Source organism: Rhipicephalus microplus, chromosome 4 (genome assembly GCF_043290135.1).
Source record: "Rhipicephalus microplus isolate Deutch F79 chromosome 4, USDA_Rmic, whole genome shotgun sequence".
NCBI classification, from domain to species: domain Eukaryota; kingdom Metazoa; phylum Arthropoda; class Arachnida; order Ixodida; family Ixodidae; genus Rhipicephalus; species Rhipicephalus microplus.
Window position 1 is genome coordinate 129,249,100 of NC_134703.1, and position 24,372 is coordinate 129,273,471.

General features: G+C 43.8%; 2 protein-coding genes across 5 annotated transcripts in view; one reads left to right on the plus strand and one right to left on the minus strand.

Moving 5' to 3' along the window:
* LOC142814608 (uncharacterized) overlaps positions 1-24,372 on the plus strand; it is a 168,950-nt gene that overhangs the window by 127,299 nt on the left and 17,279 nt on the right. For all 3 annotated transcript variants that reach the window (XM_075893648.1, XM_075893649.1, XM_075893647.1), the window contains one exon: positions 21,847-22,345. In XM_075893648.1, coding sequence (XP_075749763.1) covers positions 21,847-22,345 — 499 coding nt within the window. The remainder of the gene's footprint in view (positions 1-21,846; positions 22,346-24,372) is intronic.
* Positions 1-24,372, minus strand: part of LOC142814609 (uncharacterized) — a 137,481-nt gene that overhangs the window by 110,940 nt on the left and 2,169 nt on the right. For both annotated transcript variants that reach the window (XM_075893651.1, XM_075893650.1), the window contains exon 2: positions 15,752-15,928. The gene's annotated coding sequence lies outside the window, so the exon portion shown is untranslated. The remainder of the gene's footprint in view (positions 1-15,751; positions 15,929-24,372) is intronic.

The following is a 24,372-nucleotide window of genomic DNA, read 5'->3' on the forward strand; positions in this document are numbered from 1 at the left end:
AGAAAGAGAAAAAAAAGGATTGTCAGTCAATGGGCTGACGCGTATGCAGCGGTGGCACTACACAAAAGTGAAAAGTGGTCATGTAGGCCTGTAGTCCTCAAAAAGCACAACACAGCTTTGACTGCTTTTTGAGCCGACGAAAGGCGAGGACGGTGTTCCAGTAGCATCTGCATAGAGAATGGCCGATCGTCCAATTGTCGCAATGCGTCCGAAAGCTTCCGTCCTTCCGAGGCAAATCGAGGGCATTGGCATATCAGATGGTCGATGTCTTCTTTGGTGCACGTAGTCTGTGTCATGGTGCAGCAGACGTCGCATTCCGCATTGTCGGTCAATCCGATGAGGGTTGTATATGAATTCGCGAAGGTAACCCCCAACCAAAGGTGACAAAGAAGCGAAGCTTCACGTCGACAGAGTCCGGATGAAGGTCGAAGTTCCAGTCGAGGGTTTATTTGGTAGAGTCTCGTATGTCTTATACTTGGGGTGCTCCACTCCAGCAGACACAGACTACGTGCCAGGTGACGAAGTTGCTTTGCAGCGTCAGTCCTTGACAAAGGAATCGAAAGGGTATGCCCTTCTTGGTGCGATGTGCGAGCCGCGTTGTCTGCGGAATCATTGCCACTGATCCTACAATGGCTGCAGCCACTGAAACTTTGACTTTGTGGCCTGTTTCTGTGACGTGGTGAAGAAGCTTGACAACCTCGTAAGTTAACTGTTCATGGCAACCTCGTCGAAGGACTGACTGCATGCTCTGTAGGGCCGATTTCGAGTCGGAAAACTCGGTCTCTGGGATTTGATATACCATAGGGCGCCACGTAAAGCCGCAAGTTTTGCCGCCGTAGACGTAGTGACGTGTGACAGCTTGATTCGCAGACTGATTCCTCTAGCTGGAATCACCACCGCACCGCCAGAACCAGACGCTGTGGTTGAACAATCGTGTATATGTGGACGTGGTTATTGTACATTTCGTGCAGGAGGTGCAAGCTGAATTGTTTTAGGGCTGATGAAGGCAAATTAGATTTTTTCTGTATTCCTGGAATTGAAAGACGTACTTGCGGAAGTGTCAGGCACCACGGAGGACACACCAGTTTCTCAGCAGGCGTAAAACCTGACGTAAACGATGCACGATGTGCGCAGACGAACTAAATTTCGTGCGGGGCCTCTCAGCAGCGAGGGTTGCCAATTCGTAAAATACATGGGCGAATATTGCACAAAGCCACGCAAGGCTACAAACAGCGAAACTGGGCGCTTTTACGACTAACATGCTCGCTGGTGGGTGTTTCTAGGCATTAGCCATATAAGTGATGAAGGTTTCGAGGTTGCTTTTTGTTAATATTTAGATAGTTGGTGTTATAGGTTTTCTCTACGCTGATTCTCAGAGCACATGTAGAGGTTCGAGTGAAACCACATGCACGACACGATTGTCCAAACTCCACAGACCGATACTCGTATCCAAGTGTGGCAGCTTGGGCTAGTTGGTATAAGGCATGACGATAGTTATAGCACGAGAACAAAACGACGACACAGAGACAAGAAGGACACGAAGTAGCGCTCGTGTCTTTCGTGTCCTTCTTGTCTCTGTGTCATCGTTTTGTTCTCGCGCTATAACTATCGTCGTATCCAAGCTTTCGCACCTCTCATATAGACACACGAGAACGTCGTCGTTAGCCTTCCATCACTTCTCTCTCGCTGTACGTACTCTCGCTCTCGCTGTACGTACTCTTGCTCTCGCTGTACGTACTCTTGCTCTCGCTGTACGTACTCTTGCTCTCGCTGTACGTACTCGGAATATTCTGCTCGCTGCCTTCGATCGCTTTGCAGTCATTTATAACTATTGCCTTCTTTATTTTTGGTGGATCAGTGGTGAGTATAGTGCAGATCTACCCCGATTTATGTGGCACGTATACGTTTATGATTAGGATAGTTTTGTTATACGAGATGCAAGGAATGATTTGCCAAACAGATTCGCTCCTAAAAAGCACCTAGGCAGTGTATATATTATAAGTACGAACTTTCTGCGGAGCAGCAGGGACAAAAGGGCACGCCACTCTATACATGTCTTGTCCCTGCTGTCCATGTAATCTTCAACTTTACTAATTAACCTTACGGTATAATGATCAGTCACCAACTATCCCAGCTGTCAACTTTATTAGGGCAATACAAATAATCTTGCCTCGCTATATGTCGATTTGCTGCTAGCATACTGCCTTCCATATTATTACGCCCATCAAACTGATTAAGGGGCTTTGTTGTCTGATAGCTTATCTGTGTGGCTAAATTTTTTTATATATATATGCAGAGACACTAGGACCCAACTCACGAATGTTTTCGTCAGCACGCATTTTTTTTCGATTTCCCGGACGCTGACAATTCGACCAACACCAGGATTTGGTTGCAAATTATTTTCCGACAATTCTAAACAAGAGCTTTCCGTGAATATCGTCCATGTTCGTTGTGCCACCAGTTTCTGGCAAAACAACGTGCACCGTACTCAGCATTCTGCCTGTTTATCAATTTACACGTTGAATACACAGACGATCTAAGGGTTCTCTTGATTATTACTAATTGCAGATGCGCAGAAAACTACTGTTCACTTTTTAAAAAGAATCTTTGACCAATATTTCCGCATCTGTGTGCACGATACATCAAGAAAGGAAATCCGCCCCATCGTTCTCCTTGGCCGAAGAATGACCTACTACTCTATCTTCAAATGACTGTGTTGCTTTAAAATTATATTAGAGCAGTTGATACAAACGAAAGGATTCATGCGTTTTTAATATGTTTAAGCTACATGCACGATCGCTTTGTGAGTTGATCACTTTCAAGCTCCTTTTCTCCTGCGATTACGTTCGTACCCGAATGGTCCTTTTCTGTCCCCCTGCCTGTTCCTCCTGAACCGCCACTTGGTAATGTGCAAACACTGATCTTGTGTTGCTTATACATCCATTATTATTCGTAATAATAATAATAATAATAATAATAATAATAATAATAATAATAATAATAATAATAATAATAATATTAATAATAATAATAATAATATTATTATTATTATTATTATTATTATTATTATTATTATTATTATTATTATTATTATTATTATTATTATTATTATTATTATTATTATTATTATTATTATTATTATTATTATTATTATTATTATTATATGACGCATACGTACCTACAAGTGGAACATGCTCGTTGTCGTCTCATGCTTTCCTCTATTTCCGAAATCGCTATAGACAAACAGTGCGCTTGTTTAGTGCGATTCTCTCGGCTGCTATTTTCATCTTGTGTGGGCAATATAAACATGTACTCCACAGTTTAAACCCCAAAGTCCTCTATCACCAACACATCATTCGATATCACCTCACCTTTTTTCTTTCTAACTACGCAAGATCAGCTTCCCAGGAAGAAACAAAAAACGCATTCGTCACTTTGTTTCCTAAAGATTGCTCTCGCATGGCGGCTCGAGCCCACGATGATTCATATATTCCAAAAAGGGAATCTTGCCTCAGAAAACACCAGCACATTTCACAAGGCCAAACGATGTAGTTGCGATATAAGAGGTAAAGCTCGCTGCTTTCTTCGGTGACCAGCAATTCATCACTTTAGGTGTCTTCGCAAGAGCCTATAAACAGCGAAATACGTATAATGCGAAGAGGCTATGTATCTTAATCAAGCTAACCATATGTAACGATAGCCCGGCGTTGGCCCTTCAAGCCGTGCTTAGCGCACGCAGCTCGCAATGGGATCGCCCCCATAATTTACAAATTGCAGAGAACGAAACCCAGCTGGTCATGCCCAAGCAATCCTAATTAACATTGACACGCTCGCTGACGATGATTTCACAGCTCGGGCTTTCTCTCGAAAATTCTTGAAGGGCGCCAAAGCGTGTGATGACACAAGCCACCACGTGAAATGACACGTCGCTTCACCATCAAATCGCGTCACAGTGCAGGCGGTCACCATTTCTTTATGTCTCCAACCGAGCTTTTCTCTCGAGGAGGACGATGGTGAGAGGGGAAAAGTGACAGAGGAAGAAAGGTCACAGGCCAGTGCCGCGATTCTGGCTGTGTATGCGGATGCACGATGCGTAAACTTTCAAGGATGCAGTTGTCACTGACCCTCCCGCATGCCGCCTCAGCTTCTGAATGTGCCCGTGCTTCTTCTTCCGTGAAGAAGAGCAAGAAAAAAAAACTAGCGTGAATACCTCAAGCCGAGTGATAACTCGGCGGCCCTCACGTTCGACCGAGGGGGACGCGCCAGACGAAAACGTCATTACAAAGACATTAAGGAAAACTGTAAGACAATGCAAGCGGAACGCAGAAACGAAGTATATAGAAGAGGAAGAAGACGAAACGAGGAGATTGGGGACGAGTGCTTTTTTGCGTTACCGTAAACACGGTTTATGCGCGCTTCCGGCGAGCCGCTGACTGCGAGCTGCGCTGCACGCACGCTTTAATGCATGCATCACGAGGGGCGTCCGGTTGGCGGAGCGCGTCGGCAATTTTGATCGATGGCCGGACAGCCATTGGTGCGTTGAAAGGGGGGAAGACGCGGCGCGGTGGCAACTGGCATCGGACGCGAATGTGGACGAGCTCGCAGTCTCGTCTCCTTCCTGCAACCGGACGGCCACTTTGTATACGTCTACGAAGTGGTCGCATCCTGGGAGAGAGGGGGGACCGGCTTGAGATGACCAAGCGATTGGTCAATCATGCGTCCAGTCGACGACCACTGCCTATCTTTCCCTCATATCTCTCGTCGAAAAAAGCTACCCCCCCCCCCTTCCTTCTCCCGGCTGCGGCGGCTGCATTTCCGATGGAGGCGGAAATGTTGTAGGCCCGTGTGCTCAGATTTGGGTGCACGTTAAAGAACCCCAGGTGGTCTAAATTTCCGGAGCCCTCCACTACGGCGTCTCTCATAATCATAGAGTGGTTTTGGGACGTTAAACCCCACATATCAATCAATCAATCTCCAACCCTGCGTCTTTTTACGGAACGAATTGTACACGCCGTCTTGGGACTTCGAAAGCACGCTTGTGATTGATATGCTCAATTCAGCTACGCTCGTGGTGCGCTTTCGTATATCTCTCATCGTTTTCGTTTTGCTCCCGCCGAAGTCGTCTCTGCACTCTCGGTTGAGCTCACTCCGATGAAATATTGCGTTCGATATACGTATAATTTATGCAGCCGCTCGAAGGACAGCCAGTCTTGGATATGTGTACTTGTAGTATTTGTATTGTGTATTTGTTATGTGCATTTGTATTGTGGTCGCCTTAGCTTCACGCGTGACTCACTTCACGACTAAAGTTGCGGCTATTTAATATGTGTTATGTTTTTTCGAAGAATTAAGCACTTCATCCTGCTCAGGGCACAAGCACTTCATCCTGCTTGTGCCCTGCCGCAAGTTCAACTCTCCTATAGATATTGGCCAGGCAGGCATCGCTGAGATAGTACCGACTGCAGCGTTGCCTTGAAACATTTGACACATATGAGGTTCAATTTGATTCTTCTGCTACATTATTATGTATGCCTGCTTCGCTCTCAGAATGTTCGTCTGCGGTTGTGCCCAAAAAGCGACTGCGGGAGACAGAGTCGCAGAAACTAGAGAGAGACATGGTATGAAGAAAGGCAGGGAGGTCAAGCAAGTGTCTGGTTTGCTACCCTGCACTGGGGAAGGGGAAATGGGAGAGAGAAAAGTAAGGAAAATGGAATGAGAGAAAGAGAGCGGGACCGAAGCGAAAACACACACACAGTAAAACGTCACAAACACAAAGTTCGACGAGGCGGGTCGATCGCAGAAACTTATCCGGTATATACGAGCGCAATTACGCGGCGATCAATAATAAATGTCCTTATTTTGAAGCAGTCCGCGTTTTATGTCCGGCGTGATTTACCGTGCCCAAACTCTCTCGGCAGTCAAAAAAAGTGCGAAAGTAAACTGTTAAAGGACTCCTATAGAAGGCAACAGAAATTGACCTTAGTTCTTCGCCTCATCACAATCTTTAGTACGGTTATCATCACTTACCTTTAGTACGGAAAGCAGCTGTAAAGGTAATCAAGGAATCAGCATTTTTTGCCTGACAGAATTAGTACGCCAAGTGTCACCCACTTATCGAGTATTCAATGCCACATTGCTACATTGTTTACAGATGAGTAATATGAGGGTACCGTTAGAAACATTCAACGCCATTGCTGGCGTATCTGGAGTATTGGTCCTTTCGTTTAGTATATTTTTACCACCAGCCTTATATAATTGCATTATTACAAATACTTTTTCATGATCTCTAGAAATGGAAGCTTTTCTTACCGATGAATTACCACTTGGAATAACGAGGCGGCGCAGTAGAAAATGTGCCTACATAAAGTTGGAGATCTACGTTCGTGTGAGATCTTAACATAAACATTTTTAATTGTCACTGTATGAGAATTTCTTGTAATAAATAAATGCCCCTATATTCAATGACTAATTGATACGTGGGGTTTACCGTTCCAGAACCACCATATGATTATGAGAGACGCCCCCTATATTCAGTCAATCGTGAGACTTCGAACAAATTTGTCAATGACTTGTTAGCTTTCAAATTAATCTGCGTGTGACCTACCTTGCTGCTTACACATCAGAGTTACTCGAATATAACAGAAGCCTACTACAACTTTTAAAATTTTTGCAATTACAAGGGTTCAAAGCGTGATCTTATAAAAACATTTTACACGCTTGAAAGCTCAAAGTTCTATGCCAGGTTTAATACATCGTGCGATCTTCTAGATTACTTACTGCTTAATACAAATGACCTGAACACCAGGAACACCCTTTATTTATTGTCGCTATTTAACAAATCGAGATCAACTTCCTATGCTCCACAAAATTTTTTATAAGGCAATGTCTTCATAAATTCCCAATGATCAGCAGCTTACAAGCATTTTTAGTCTAACCTTTGTTATTATCAGCACTTTATCCCAGTTATGATCTTGAAGTCTTGGGAATTGTATATTTTACTTCCTCTTTTATATTTTGTTACTTTGCTTTGTTAGTCTTTTTTTGTGGCTTTAGTAGTTTGTAGCAACGACTTTGGTATAGTCGGCCCATTTCTTCTGCTAGACTTTTCATACTTTGCATTCACTTCTGAAAAAAAAAACAGATTGTTTTGTCATTTTTACATCACAGCTTCTAAGTTAAGAACTATGTGACAAATTTCCACACACTTATATACGACTTACTTATATGGCTTTCGTGTCTTACACCTCCTTTTCTTTTTATTTATCTGTCTACAAATACTCAACCAAACTACAAATTTCAAACATATATCTACAGCTCAGGACAAAAGTTCATGCAGCAGCCGGATGTAATCACGTATCCTAATTATAGTCGTTGGTCTCATCGTAACTCCGTCTACTTTTTTTTTTAGATGGGCCCGATACGTTACAATTTACACCGCCGAACGCCATTGGTTACCTAACATGCTGCTTCAGGATTTCTTGTCGTTTATATATATTGTTACGTAACTTGGCTATTTATTATAATGATAGTTCCTCTCGTAACACATTGCTGCTAAGTTGCTAAGTTATGCGTATTGCTGTTGTTGCAGTAGGGTTCCTCCTTCTTCGATGTTATGTATAAATTAACCATGCACTGCTCAACTGTATTAACGCTTGGTTTTATGCTTCATAGCTTATGCAACGTACGAAGAAAGCTTCCTTGGAAGAAATAAAACGGGGATCATCATAATGGCTGCCGTCATCAGTCACCTTAAGCAAATGCTCGTTGGTACAAGGACGCCTCGCGGGCTGGTGCAGCGTTATAGTGGATCACTTTAGCAAAGTTACATAGTTTAATTATGTTGATGAGAAATTGCCGAAAAAAAAAGCGAATAGCGCTGCAAGCAGCCGATGTTCTGACCATGGGATTTGTCAAAAAAAAAAAACTTTCTTTGTCGAAGTGTTGGCTCCTGCAACGTTCTTGCTCAACAGATTCTCATCCCTTCGAGCTTTCACCCACCCCTCAACTTGTTTGCATATCTTACGTTAATACTTTATACAAAACTTCGTTGTATAAGTGGGCAGAAGAGTCGGTATTGAACGCCATTGCTACAGCAATATAGGAATCCCAAGAACTAGCGTGAGTTACCGGATACCCCAATGCCCGGTTAACCTGCCTGCCTTTCCCTCAATTTACTCTCTCTCTCTCTCTACATTTTATTAATTGCTAAGAGGTACACAAGTTCTTATCACACTCCACAGACGACTGCGCAATGCATTTGCTGCGCCGGCATTTCGCAGAGCAATAAATTCATTACAAGGACCCTGATAATATAAGTAGTGATGACAGCCAAATGGCCACTGCACGAAAATTGGAAACCGGGAAGCTTCACCGTGAATCGACGCATCTGCTTTGCATGCGCGAGTGTGTAAAGCAACCTCTGCGCAGCAGCAAAAAAAAGCGATAAAACGTTAACTACAGAGGATACACATTGCATTGATTGATTGAAATGTGGGGTTTAACGTCCCAAAACCACCATATGATTATGAGAGATGCCGTAGTGGAGGGCTCCGGAAATTTCGACCACCTGGGGTTCTTTGACGTGCACCCAAATCTGAGCACACGGACCTACAACATTTCCGCCTCCATATAGGAAATACAGCCGCCGCAGCCGGGATTCGAACCAGCGAACTGCGGGTCAGCAGTTGAGTACCTTAGCCACTAGACCACCGCGGCGGGGCGATACACATTGCAGGCATTAGTAGAAAGAAAAAAGAAAATCTAAATCCAAATATTACGCTCCAGTGAAGCGTTGTCTTCAGACTCGTGCCTGTGAACACTTTCAGCCTGCAAGGAACGATTTGCTCCAACTTTAAGACACTGAACTGGAAAATGTACTCACGTTCAAAGCTATATAGGAAAGGCACACCACGAACGCATGGTCGCTGGAATCCGCAGCCTATAGACGCGGGTCATTTTTCGCGCATCGCTGCACGCTGGCCGGCATGGCGCAGTCGGTTCGGCCGCGCCGGTGATTAAATTCTCCTCACGGCATTGCGGCCAATTAAGACCGCACGCAGCAACAATTAACGGAACACGGCTGCGAGCCGATAAGGATCTCCCGGTCACGTGATGCACTGCTTCACTGAAGACGCGCCAAGCCAGAGGCTACAGTGCACAGCAATGGCGCGAACGCAAGCCCGCAACAAAGCAAAGTGCAAGAGTATGAGAAAACAACAAAAAAAGCAAAAGAACGAATGCGTAATTGGCGTTATTGTCGCAGACGTTGTTCGTTGTCATTCTGCCGGTGTTACTGTTCTCGCCGAACCACCTGTGGTGCAATTAAACTACCGCGTTAGCACCGGAAACGGCCGCGCCAAAAAACATTCAGTGTGCTCGCGAAGCATGCAGAAGTGACATAGTTGAAAGGTAAAGTATTCTAACTTGAGAGCTAGAAGTCCCACAACACTGAAACAAACAAAATTAAAATACGTAGCGAAGAGAGCATTCACCGTATGGTGAAAAATTGAGGAATTTCGTCTTCATAATGAACAACAGTCGCCGAAGACTGGGCGCCACAGTAGAAAGCTAAAACAGAAGAATCCTGCCACCTCAGTTAAGTCGCACATCAAACGGCAATAAAGGACAACCCGGAAAATAGTACATACTCTTTATTGGAGAGTAGATCCGAGACTGCTTTTTTGAAGGCGGCTCATAAAGGCCCTTCAAATAAATCGTCACTACTATATATGAGTCCAGGACAACAGTATATATATATATATATATATATATATATATATATATATATATATATATATATATATAATGTGTGTGTGTGTGTTCTTATTAAGCCATGACGACAAAAGAAGCAAGAGGTGAAACGCATAGCTGACTGAGCTGATCACAGCCTGCAGGTCGGGGACTGTATCTTCTGAGGATAGTGAAGTAAATCGTGGATGGTTTGAAAACTAGCTGCGCTATCATGCCAAAGGTTAATCCAAAGTCTTATGGGCGATTCGCTCGCAGGATTTCAAGCTGGACGGTTGTGCCCTCGCAATCTCCGACTTCAGCGTAGCTCCCGCCGACGGTTCGCCCTCCGCGGTCTCCTGATGCCGTGCAGCTCTCGCATTGTGGTGCCCCGCCCTTGGACTGCTTCGACCAGATCCCCACTTTCCTATCTCCTTCTTTTTTCTCTCGTTGGCTGTCTTCTTCTCCTTCTATTTTCCTTCTATTCTTTTATCCCTCCTTATCCCATTCCTCTGCTGACCTGTCGAGGTGTCCTCGTAAGGAGAGACAGTTACGGGTCGGCACCTTTCTTTTCTTTTCTTCTGATTTAACCACTTATATAAAGTCTTATGAAAATGTTTAGCTGGATGAGACGCGCTGCAGCTTCAGCCTATCTGTCCGTCTTTCTGAATAAGAACAGCTATAGTATATGATTCGCACAATGCCCTAATAAAAAATGGTCGTGCTATTGTTTCTAAAACAAGCTTTCAATCGGTGTAATCGTAGCATAAAATATTCTGTGGTTACCTTGTCTTGCACATTCAAAGCGAAACAAAAATTACTCAGTGGACTGTCTGGAAGGTAAGAGAGAAGCCGTTGGTTTGTTTCTTCACTTGTTTGTTTGTTTGCTTGCTTGTTTGTTTGTTTGGGAACGTAATTCGTTGGGCGAGTTCATTGTTCACGTAAAACCATTATTCTTTTGTCCGTCTTTCGTTTTCTGCTCTGTACACCTGTAAAATTTGGTTGTTCAGTTGTATGTATGTATGTATGTATGTATGTATGTATGTATGTATGTATGTATGTATGTATGTATGTATGTATGTATGTATGTATGTATGTATGTATGTATGTATGTATGTATGTATGTATGTATGTATGTATGTATGACGATTCAGAGGAGGCCGACGTGTCGGTCATGCCCCTGACCTGCTCTCTGCGAGTCAGGAAGTCAGGGGAGGGGAAGTAGGGTGTGAGTACGAGAAGGAAATACTTGAGATTAAATTCGGCGAGTAACCTATACTTAGCAGTAACCTTAAACATTCTTAATAGTGCAGCGACGCTCTAAACGGGCTGTATGCGTAATGCTGATGGTGCAATTGCGGCATTCATAATGTAGCACTTTTATTCAGCGTAAATTTTTATTTCCTTTCATTTCTTCGTGACCTAACGTGATTCTAACCAGTATATTCGCAATAATTATGTGAAACTAACCACTCTGAACGTCATTTTAAGTGGATGAGTTTTATAGCGAGTACACTTCCTTAATCGACGTATGTAACTGCGCGGTAGTAAACACGGACGACAAGAAGATACAAGGACAAGCGCATCTTCTTGTCGTCCGTGTTTACTACCGCGCAGTTACATACGTCGATCATGCATCACCAACTCGCCCAATCGTCCACCTTGATTAGACACTTCCTTACTTCAGTGGTGGCGTGTTTCGATACCACAACTATACACTGTGCGCGTCAGCGTCTTGAAACACTTTAAGCGAAATCAACGTTTTACAACGTTGTAAAAATGAACCGTCTTTTGAGATGCATGTTCGCAGGCTCTACTTCGCTTCATTTATTTCGATACATTTTTTTAGAAGAACGGAGGAAGTGAAAGTTTGAAAGAGAAGGATGCAGAGTTCCGCCGGAAAACCGTGTTTATAGACTATACGACTTTTGACTTTCGCAATGACCTGTAAATAGAGTCATTACGCCCCGCTTCGCATACTCTAGACGGCGGGACATCGTAAAAAAAAATATGTATACTAAAGATGCAGACTTTTCCATATATTTTCCAACCCTTATACTTTGTTTTCACCGATTGCACGGAAACATTGCTCGTTGTTGACTTGCGCGATTTCCTCGGGTTAAGAAATACATCTGCTTACCTAAAGTGGTACAAATCTATACCCCATGCTTCTGCATTAATGGCTGGACAGTTAGTCGGTAAACGCTTGAATAACGGCAATTTGAGCAGCGTACTTTGTTTAATGGCGGAGGACTTTATATATAGTTTCATTCTCACTTCGATTCATATGAAGGGTCTCGTTCATTTTGCCTAACTATAGTTGGACCAACATAGCAGCTTCACCAATACTGCTAAATAAATAATATACACGCCACAGATTTTTTTGAAACGAAGTTGTACTTATTCATTCAGTGGCCATTTAAGCCTAAAAAGGAGAACTGATATTATAAAGCAGTGTTTTCACTTTCGTAATGGAAGCATGAATGAAATCTCAAGTCCTTCTTTTATTAATGAGGGTGGCGATTCGGGCTTGTTGGTATGATAGCGTGATAACATAATAATGTAATAGTTTGAATGTGTTCATACACGGAAAAGTCATTCGAGGGTTCCTCTCTCAAGCTCTTTTATGCACATCTTACAGTGAGCGCGTCTTCTAGCTGCGAAATATTTACACATGAGTTAATATACAAACTCACATCCGTAGCACACTTGTTAAGGCAAGCTTACACCGATCGCAAAAGCCTAAAAACTAACCTATACGCAAGGAAGTGACACGGATTTGTGCGCGAGCATATTCAATAAAAATTAATCATGGCGAGTTTTGTTAATCGATACGGGACATTCTTATCCTGAGCAACTTTCGATGTGAGAATGGCAAAGTGAATTTATTTTGTATGTCTAGCTGCTTAAGAAGAAATAAAGGTAAAAAAAACAAATATTAGCTTCTACAAAATAAACATGTGTGCCTCGTCCCCAGTGGAATTACTCAAAAAGGCTACCGCACCTTACAATAATTCTTATTTTACTGCTAGACATAGCTAGTAATTACCACTATATGCGCAAAATTTTACTTTGTTACCTTTTTCTTGTTGAAGTAAAAAAATTACACCTCTTGAAACATACAACCCACTAGCTCAGTGGGTGACAGATTCGTAATGGGCATCAGAAAATAAGAAAATAAAATACTCATAAAATTCATCAACTCTGTCAGTTAAATTCCCTCCAGCACAACATAAAATATTCCTTAGTTTTCTTCTCTATAGAAAAAAAATGCTAGTAAAAAAACACATATTAAGAGATTATATCAAGTACTTCGTGCACTGGGCCTAGAAAGTTTAAGATTTGTTAAAATATACTCATACACGACAAGAACGCTATTCAGATATGAAGGTGTACATTACCCTGCGACGTACGACAAAACAATACTATTATGTGCTCAGATTTGGGCGCATGCATGTTCAAAGAACCCCAGGCGGTCGATATTTCCGGAGCTCTTCACTACGGCACCTCTCATAATCATATAGTGGTCTTGGGAATTTAATCCCCACAAATCGATCAAATCAAAACAATACTATTTCTGTTTCTTGCTTCATTTTTGCATCAGTACGGTAAGATATACTTGTCACGTCAGAACAAAAATCATGCTTCCCCTGCATTTTTCCTGGCAGGAATAAATATAACGTTCAAATTTTTCCTTTTAGTCTTACGTGGTGAAGCCAGACAAACAAGGAAACAGAGAAGTGAATGATTCACGTTAAAGAACCCCAGGTGGTCGAAATTTCCGGAGCCCTCCACTACGGCGTCTCTCATAATCATATGGTGGTATTGGGACGTTAAACACCACATATCAATCAAAAGTGAATGATTGATAACATCTTGATTTGCAGTACCTGAGTGTAACTACTGAGTATAACTAAATAACAGGGCAGGTCTTAGCCGCACAATCACATTAATATTACGCATGCCTATCTACGACAGTATTGCCGATTAATTATGCACCACATCAACACAAAACATACCAACCGTTATCAAACAGCTCATCTCTCTGTCAACGACGAACGAACTTGCATGCTTGGATTGTTCTGCGTCGGTACTGTTTCAACGAGTTATTGCTTAAAATAATGCAACCAGTTTTAATTCTTATAACGCGAACTGTAATGACATTTATCAGACATTAGCTTTTAAAAAAGCAATAAAAACATTAGCAGCAACAAAACAGTGCTTCTGTATGTAAAACATGAAATTCAAGAAGTGATCCTGGAACTGCTTAGTCAGCCTCGCGGATGCTTTCTAATAAAAGTAATGAGTCCGAAATCGTTCGCTGAATCCGCAGAGTACATATGAAATGCTACACGAGGAAATGAAAAGAACCCATATGATTCCGACAGCATATACCAACACAGGCATAATGCTGGAAATGAGAGGAGAGGACACGTAGACGCAATATGTATGCAAAACAGTGCTGCATATACAGTCCCTACCCACGCTTTGGCACCCCAGCAGCACAATCTGCCCGGGGTAGATATGAATATTGCTATTTACGCGGCGTATTCCACAGAACATGGTTTTGTTCTAACTACTACGCAGAGCGTTAGTAGACACGTCAAAGATTGTGTTTTTTTACAAGCGTTCCTTACGATGGCTCCATGCCTCTAGTCGTTATTTCATTGAAAAAAAGTAGCGATGTCGATGCGCATGTACTCTGGATGCCTTCGAACGTGCTAAAAAGTTTCACTCTCACAATAATCTCTTTCGTCCACTTAAAGAGCATTCTAAGTTCTTGTTGGCAGCCAAATACAAATTCAATAAAGTAACGCACATGCGCTTAGCAAGATCATCGTACAGGAATGAGAACATAATAGTAAAGAGGGTGATGAAATAATCAATTACAACACAACGATTCTGCGATGAAAACTTCCAGAACACGGCCAATTTAATTAGCAGGCTGTTACTTTTCTGTTTCTTGTTGTTACCTGCAAACGATCTTGAAGCGCCGTTCACTTCTGACCCTCCGGAACAGTTTGAAACATTGTGCGCAAAAGAACACTGGCTGTTCCCTTTTTTTTAGCTCTCTCCCTCTCTCAACGAGTTACCGTCCCGGAGGTGCCCATCCGATCAATGTGCCTCTGCAGCGTGTGCGTTTAGGGAGACCAAATAATTTCGCTGTGCACGCCACGTACTTCCCACATGCGAAGCTTAACAGCGTACGATTGAGAAGAAGTCACTGACAGAAATGCGATCCACGACGACACCAAAATGGCCGATTATTGCTTTCAAACTGTCGCCGCGCAACGACGACAACGAGGTACCGTCGCAGCAATAAAAATGGCGATAGAGGCCATCATCACTCGTCCCGTGACAATTGAGCGGTTAGTGTCAGCTCCACGCCGTGACCCGCGCCAGCGAGTCGAGCCATCCTGGCGGGTCGCAGAAAAATATGTGGTGGCCGGACACGAGAGGATTCGATTCACTGAGCGTTGCGCAAGGACCGCTTGTATCGAGCCCTTGGCCACTGTTTATATCCGCGGAACTGGCTTATAACCGTGGGAGAGCGAGGGGGGATCGCCGGGAGGAGGGCAGGCGGAGGAAGCGAGGAGGTCCGAGGGCGAAAGAAACATTTTGTAGCAGACGCCGGCAAGCGCGTAGGCTTAAGCGCCGCTCGCGGATATCGAAAGCCGCGATTACGGGAGATTGCTCGGGCGTCGGTGAGGTCGCAGGAGTCAACAGACGGTGTCGGCGTTCAAGTTGACACGAGTACGAGAGCACGGATGCGAACCTGACGGGGACTAGGGCCGACTGCGCGTCGCGAGAAGAGACGGGGGACTCCGAGCGCTAGCGATATCCAACGGAGGCGTTCGGACTTCCGGGCCTAACGGGGAGTGTCTGTCTTTAACTGTGGTATCGGGCTTAGTGTGGAAGCCACCGGAAAGGCAAGAGGCATCGCTTCGCGACAAGAGCAGTCACGGATGCGGGCCGTAGGGGAGTGGCGGATAGGAGAAAAGCGACGTGCCAGTCGCAGCCTTACCTTGGCAGCGCAGCCATCTTGCGCGTCGTCAGAGCTCGCAGCGGCGCCACCATCGCCTCCCCGTTTCACGCAGAATCCGGGGTGGACCAGCGTAGCACCGCGTCGCCAGAGGGCGGGGAGGACGAAGGAAGGGGAGTTGGGTTGATGGTGAGGAGGTTCTGGCAACTTTGTGAGAGCCTGGAGGAGAGAGAGAAAAAAAGGGCGATGCGCTGCCTTGAGAGAGCCGAGGGGGATCGGAAAAGTCCCTTTCAGGGCGCCACCGCCGCCAGGACTGCGTTTTGGCGGCGCTTGACGCGGCAATGAAGGCATAAAAAGCGGAAGAAAACTGTTTGAAGCGCCTTGGTCGTGAATAAGTGGTCCGTGGGGGAATGCTTGTCGCTCCCAGCCTGAGCTCTGCTGTCACGTCTTTTGAAAAATTTTTTTTTACAGCGGCCCCGAAAAAGGAAGAGTAAAATACTTCGATAACGGACGCGGCGCCAAACAGGGGACGCCTCTCGAAAGAGAGCCGCGAATGCGCCAAGTTGTGAATGATATGAACCGTGCGTGCGAGTAAGGCGGCATTCCGAAAAAGCGGGAAGTCTGTCACTGACAGGCCTCACGAAGTGTTAGAAGTCAGAGAATTTCGCGGATATGCGAAAGACACCGACAGAAAGAAAGTGTGCGAAGCGCCTCAAACAATTCTATGACGCATTCATTCATGCAACAAACACCTGGCGCATTGGTAACATTCAAATTGAGAGCCACTGTGAAGAAGAAAAAAAAAACTGGACTGGATATTTAGAGAAGGCAAACGCACGAAGTGGAGACGGAAAGTTAGGTGGGCTGATGACATTAAAAAAGCTCGCATGTATAACGTGGCAACGGAAAGCAGAAGACAGGGTTGATTGGCGGATCATGGTAGAGGCCTTTGCCCTGCCGTGGGCATAGTCAGGCTGATGATGATGATGATAAAAAAGCACTTGCTGATGATCATATTGCTTCAAGTGATATTGTATGCCTTATAACCAAAACCAGATTCGTACAGCTGACAAAGTATGTAGTCTTCCACACTGGCGAAGCCAGAAGGTCCAATCGGACCTTCCTGCAAAAAGGCTAGGAAGGTCCAATTCTCTTCCGCCTACCCTCCCATTTTTACCGTCACATGTAGGCATACACAAGCACACAAGGAAAAATACACACACAGAAGCGCACATATAGACTCGCTCTTCCAAAATGTTTCTCATGTCAAAAAAAGTAGCCGGTGTCCCACAAAAGGCACCAGATTTCCATAAACAGTATGCATTTCCTGTGGCATCTACACACATCTTCAAAATGTTATACAAGCGTACGCAAAATGTAGCCTAATATTTATGTTGTGAATTTTGTAATTGTTTCTGTTGTTTGGAAGTTTCTTCCTAGCTTTATAACAACATCATAAGTTGGAAAGGACTCTGAGATCTTGACTCTTTGAAATAACGACACTCGATACGCACAGCTTTGTATTATACAGAATATCGCGTATTGTAATTACACCCCGAACGTACTAATTGATGTATTGAGAACAGACACGGTGGCAAAATATGTCGAAATGTGCCCGGCTGCGATAAAAGTAAAAAAAAGAAAACCTGGCTATCTAATCAAATTGCGTACAGTTCGCTGAAATAATAGAAATCGATTCGCCCATCGTTGTACGCTGCTCCATTTCGAGAACTAACAATTTCCAGTAACACAGCGATTTGCCCAATAGCTTCTGCCGAAGAACTCTTGGCCAGCAGATGATGCGTATCCGTGAAGTAGGTCCTTGGGATACCGCATTCGGAATGAGCCGATATACCATAGGCTGATCTCCTCCAACGAGGCGCCACAAGGCCACTGAGCACCGATTTGCGGCTTCCTGACTTATCTAATTAAATTCACTATACCAACGCGTAATTCAACTTGGTAGTCCCTTGGCCTACGAACGTCGACAGACACATGTAGCAGCTCTGACGGAAAACCACCTCTTAATATACTGAGAGGTGGTTATGTAGAAGTATACATATATGTAGAAAGTGCACCAAACGTGTCCTATCAACACACACACACACACACACACACACACACACACACACACACACACACACACACACACAATGTGTGTGTTAAAAGATTTTATGGTCATTTCATCAAAAATACAAAGAGGAGGAGTTAGCTCATAACAACTTCATTGCTTTAGTGACAGAATCTCCACACCAGTGCATTATGCTTACCATATCATTAGCCTTGCTTGTAATCAATCTTATGACATACATAGAATTAGGAGTCATTGAATTACCGTGCGTTCAAGCCCCCAATACTAACACACAAATGTGTCATTAAATGTAAACTTATTAGCCACTTTTCATGGTCTTCTTACGATATTTAGTGTTCTTGCATATGTATAGAATAGATTGGATTTGTGGGGTTTAGCGTCCCAAAACCACCATATGATCATATGTATAGAATAAACATAAGCATAGAATACTCCAGCAAATTAGTTATAAATGTAAGGTTTCGTCAGAGATTCAACCAAGGGATTCAGTGATATATGCTACTATTAGAAACTGCCCCCAAGTTAAGATATCTGTCAGTATGCTTGGGTGTTGCAGGGGTCAGAAGTTAAGATTTATCCTAATGAAACAAGATGCATGCGGCCGTCCTGAAATGACATCTCCAAGTCCGTCCGACAACAAATATTTCCATTGTAATCACTAGAGCATGGCTTATTAGAGAATCGAAGATTAAATTGATTTCTTGTGTGTGTGTGTCCAGAAGCTTCTACTTTTGTGAATGTTTATTACTTGCAAACATTTGGAAAGACGCAAGAGCATGATCTACTATAAAAGAGCAATAAAGTATGCATTGATACTACGACGGCCACTCGACAAAATTTGAATGCTAGCCCGACTGTTTTCGTTGTAGTAATACTGACACATAGAATTCACAAATTTATGCTTCCACAACACTTGGTCGTCACTGCCGCCTTAGCTTGCAGCACGACGAATCATAGACTGCCTGAGCACTCATGGAGTGCATGCAGTAGCCAGGATGTGTACCGGAATAGGATACACCGCATGTCGGTGATGTTCTGAATGTGATCCTAATAAGTATCAATAAGCCTTAAGCTTGATTCCAGCTTACAACCTTAAGGGGAAATTGCCGTCAGAACGTGAATGAGTCGAGTATACGAGCAAATGGTGAGCAATAAATTGGACCATCAATAGGGTTGTCAGACGCTAACCATGCAACAACGCTAGTTGGATAGTGACAAAATCTTTCGGAAGTGGTTATCTATCCTGCAACATTGTGTAAAATACGAATAATACTCAATGTAGAATGATCTCAACATGGAAAGCGTTTCACATATAAGCCATCGTCTCCTCTTCTTCCCGAAATAACAATTATTATTACTCTAATGCCAACTGAACACAACTCAATGCGCACACAGTATACCACCTGCTTTTGCGGTGCCAATGAAAGTGTGAATTCTGGCAAAAACATGTGCCATAAACAACATTACTATAAAATTGCTATATAATATGCATGTATAAAATTTCCTTTATAGAAGAAAATAAACAATAGATATTTGTTTTTACAGTTTACCCGAAATGTCCAACTAACGGAGAAAACATTACTGTATGGATATTTGTGCGGCGCTCTTACCCGTTGTTCGGTTTTGAACAAACACTATATACATCAGCCAGCATGTGCTCAGCAAACCACCGCATTTGCAACAGGAGAAAGGTTGTTTCTTCAAGCTACATATTCTGTAAGTTGTATATACGTTGTATATATGTTGTATAGCCGAAAGCATTGCAATGCATATGTTCAGAGACGATAGCCAAGTGCAGGGACAATGTCAAGAAAGAAGTCGCGAAAGAAATAGACTCTTTTAAGGTAAGAACAATGAGTGTTTTATTGTTACATTGATTACCCGGGTGCCACTTTTTCCCACATGATCAATACCACAAACGCAACTACATCGAAGCATATTTATACAGCAAAAAAACAATGCCTCCCGCGTCTTTCCATGGAGGGAATTCGAGTAAATGCGTCGCCGAGTAAGGAAGGGGGGTATTGCGTGAATGTTGCGTAATTATGTATGGTTTCGGAATGCCTAATTGTTCTTTCGTCTTTATTATCCTTATTTGTTGACTGAAGGAGAAGCGTTGCCTCCAACTTAAAGCGAAAGCCATGTAAAGACACCCTTGACTGAATTCCGAATGCGCGAAAATCTTTCACTGTTAACAAACACATGCCAACTCAGCCTGTTAGCATTGGCGGGGAAGGAAGGCCTTAGCGAATAACCTACTCATTTTCAGCACACTTGTCCCTGTTACTTACGAAGTATTTCTAATGCATGTTCTTCTAAGCAGCACACAACATTATAAAACGTAGCCCTTCACTTTAGGCGTACTTCTTTCACCCGAAAGACGAAGAAGAGCTTTTCATTATTCTAGCACATCCTATGAGAACAAGCTTTCTGCTTCGGTGTTAGAGAGTTATATTTAAAGTGACCGAAAGTTTCCTGAGAAGAGCAAGAATGGTTCTGCAGTGCGAGCGGCCGTTTTCAAAGATGACAGTCTTTTAAAGATGACAGTCTTTCTAGGGGACCTTTGTCACAAACCGTTTGGCCTGCCTGCCTGCCTGCCTGCCTGCCTGCCTGCCTGCCTGCCTGCCTGCCTGCCTGCCTGCCTGCCTGCCTGTCTGTCTGTCTGTCTGTCTGTCTGTCTGTCTGTCTGTCTGTCTGTCTGTCCACCCTTAACGGCACCCTAAAAGGCACCGAAGTGACCGGCGAATAACCCAAACGGCCGACCCCATCCGCAGCTCCCACCACTATTGCTCAAAGTTCAGCGTTCATGTCACTTAAAAAGCAATTATTGCGCATATTCGAGGCACCATAACAACACGCATACCAGTCGCATACCTTTGTCATCCATTCACGTACCGTAATACCAAGTTCGGTATATGTAACGCTAGCGAAACGGCCGCGAGCACATCATGAGCGTGGCATGTAGTCATGTTGTTACATGACACGCATGTCATGATTTTCATATTAAGATCTAACGCTTGTGTTCGCCATGCAATCATGTCATACCATACAAGTTTTGCAACATGCCATATGAACAAAACCACCGCAAGTGTTGCAGGACCATGAAATGTGAATCATGACATTCATGACATACATATCATGATTTTCGTGTTATGACCATTCAAATATGTTCTAAATACAGTCAAGTTATGCCGTACTAAGTTTGGTATCGATACCATTATTTAAACGGTCAGGAGAACCAAAAGTCGTACGCGGCTAGATAGATAGATAGATATATAGATAGATAGATAGATAGATAGATAGATAGATAGATAGATAGATAGATAGATAGATAGATAGATAGATAGATAGATAGATAGATAGATAGATAGATAGATAGATAGATAGATAGATAGATAGATAGATAGATAGATAGATAGATAGATACGTTCAAAGTTGCCGAACTTCACTAAGAAATGCTTCGCATTTAGAACGTGGAATTATCAAACAAACATTTTCGAAGAAAGACGCTCCCTGATTTTTGTGGATCATTTCGCTGACATGATGTGGTGTTATTCGCTTTACAGTTCGAAGTCACATCAAAGCCAGTCTGTCGAACCACTTTCCCATTTTTTCGGTATTTTTTGTATACTACCTGGTGCAACGCATCTACCAAACTTCATAACTATGTGTGACTAATCGAGAGGTTTACAATATGTAACAACGTATAGAAAACGGCGCACGCAGTAAAAAAAGAAAGCAGACGGCACATGTACTGCCGTATTTATTTTCTTCATGCGCTATTCCGATCCCTGCTATCATGAATCTCTACAAGCACTTCTAGTACCGACAAAAACGAGCAGCCAAACAACAGTGCATCGCGAAACCATTCGCAATGACGTCTTTTGCACTATAACACATGCCATGCAAAGCGGACAGGCTATGGAATCACCGCTGCATGTATCACGGCTGGCAAAAACATTAGCACTCGTGTGCTGCCCATCCGATCCATCTTGCTTCTGCGCATCACGCGTCGCCACTGATGCTTGTCGCTGTTTTCGTGCAGGTTTTCCCTGCAACAGAGGAAGACGGAGCGAAGTGGGAAGACGCAGGGCAAGGACATGGACGGGGCGCGCTACAGAGGAAAGAAGATGCAACGACGCAGCCACCACCCGCCCAGCCGACACGAGCCCCAGCAGCAATGCACCGGGGGTCACCTGCGGCTACGGAAGGATTCCTGCCGCGCTTTCTCCCCCTCTCTAGCTTGCCCGCAGAGCACGGCCGGCCACTGGACGTGCGTTGCATTCTGATGGTGGTAAGGAGGGCGATGGAAGGCAGGGCGGCCACCGAACAACATCGAGAAAGAGAAGAAGGCACGGCTTCCCTCCGCTCGCTGCCCGAGGCCTCCTTGGACGGAGGGCCCGTCCATCTGCCGCTGTCGTACACGGCTCGAACAGGAGACGCTCCTTCTCGTACCGGTGGGGGCCCCCGTGGCACGTTCCTGGGCCCCATCGTCATCTCGGATGAGCGGGACTCCAGCACGATGCGCGCATCCTTCGTGAGACGTTGGTATCCGTGGCTTGCCGTCCTTCCTTATTTCTTCTTTGCTGTCTTCTACAGTTTATACATGTCTTCCTCTTGGGCTTTCCGCGTGTGTAGCAGTTTAGTTGCGCCTTAATCTTTGCTAGGCACCTCTCCCTTCTTACCTCCACGCGAGCCAGTTTTCACTTACGTGTGCACGTCTTCCCTCCCAACGTTTTCGTAGCGCCTTCTATTTTATTCCGCAGTATTGGGGTAGAATGCTCGAACATCAGTTCCTCGACTTGTCTTCTTCGCGCCTCATTAATGCTTTTCTCCCGACAGTTTTCTCGCATAAGATGATCGAATACCCAATCACTCTTCCCAAACGACCTCCACTGCCTCGGTGCTGAGAGCGAGGGGAGAAAGTCGAGGTAGGATATCTAAGAAACGCGACGTCCAGTGACTTGCGAAAAAAACGTCAGCCATTTTCGTCACCATAAGCTTGATGAAATATAATCTTGTTTTCTCTCTATTTTTGTCATGCATTGTAGGGACTATAGAGCGTAAAATATAGATTTGAGCTCACGTCGTATCATGAATATGCTTTCCATTTGAATATAAAATTGTTCGAGCCCATGACCCATAGCTTTCGTAGACAAGATCGCATGATGTACATATGGTGCGAGCATAGCCTTATAATTTAGTCAGTTGTTTCTAACCCAATCCAGAATTGCATGGAAGCCTTCTTCTTCCTGTCTCTTTAGGTTCTAGAAAATATGCGCTGGTGCACTCGTAGGTTTTTGCTTAATTGGCGGACCGATTGTATTGGCAGGAAAATGCGTAAGTGTTCCCAAACATTTTTTTCTTAGCGGTGAGGACCTCTCATGCTGCTTGATATTTAATACGTAACAAACTCTGACAGACATCAAGTCATCCTCTTAGCAATGGAGAAGGTTTTGTTTTCATAACAGAGCTAGTTATGACGTTACAGAGGCCAGTATAAATAAGTATAAAGCGTCAGGCCAACGTGGGACGTGAGTGTTATGAGGAAAGGAGAACAAAGTTGGTCTCTCAACTGTTTGCATCTCAGCATTTGGCTATACACTTCTTTAAAAAAAAATAGGTGACTGAAAAACACACGTCGCTAGCACCGAAGGTAGCCGCGGCTATGATTACGACGGCAGAAGTTGATGAGTCATGTTGATTGGCCACCGGGTTTGCAGATAAATGATGATACACTTCGCTTCAGTTCTTTTGCAGCCGATGGAATGTGCGCAGTGGCTCCCTCTAGCGTTCCTCCACTCTATCTATCTATCTATCTATCTATCTATCTATCTATCTATCTATCTATCTATCTATCTATCTATCTATCTATCTATCTATCTATCTATCTATCTATCTATCTATTTCAAACTATCTGCCTGCCTGCCTGCCTGCCTGTCTGTCTGTCTGTCTGTCTGTCTGTCTGTCTGTCTGTCTGTCTGTCTGTCTGTCTGTCTGTCTGTCTGTCTGTCTGTCTGTCTGTCTGTCTGTCTGTCTGGTCTTTTTCATACCCATTCTGGCCTGCCAAATTACAGCCTAGCTAATAAGGTATCATGAAGGCTTAGCATACCTGTCTCTCCTTTCTTTTCTTAAGTAGGCCAGATACACTACGTACGTGACAACTGATCCATCGTGGTTCGAGCTCCACATACGATATACGCGCCTGCTTCGATTAATCATAACTTTTTTTCCCTTCTTGCCCTTACCCATCGTGATGACGCACAAGTTAGTGGAAACTCTAAGTTGAAGATTGAGAAGAATATTGATTGCACTTGAACTCAATGATCGCCTCCTGAAAAAAAGCTAGTGGCGTAGCCAAAATTTTTAGGGAGGGTTTTGCGGGGCCAGTAAAAAAAAAACTATAGAGGGAGGACGGGGACTGGAGCTGCCATTCATGCATTATTTTAGTGATTTTGTAGGTGAAAATGCATTAGTAATTTTAATACAACGATGCATAGCGTAAAGAGCATTGATTAAAGAAAGGTCAAAGGGAGGTGGTGAAGGGGTAGGCAGCGTTGAGAACAGCTTG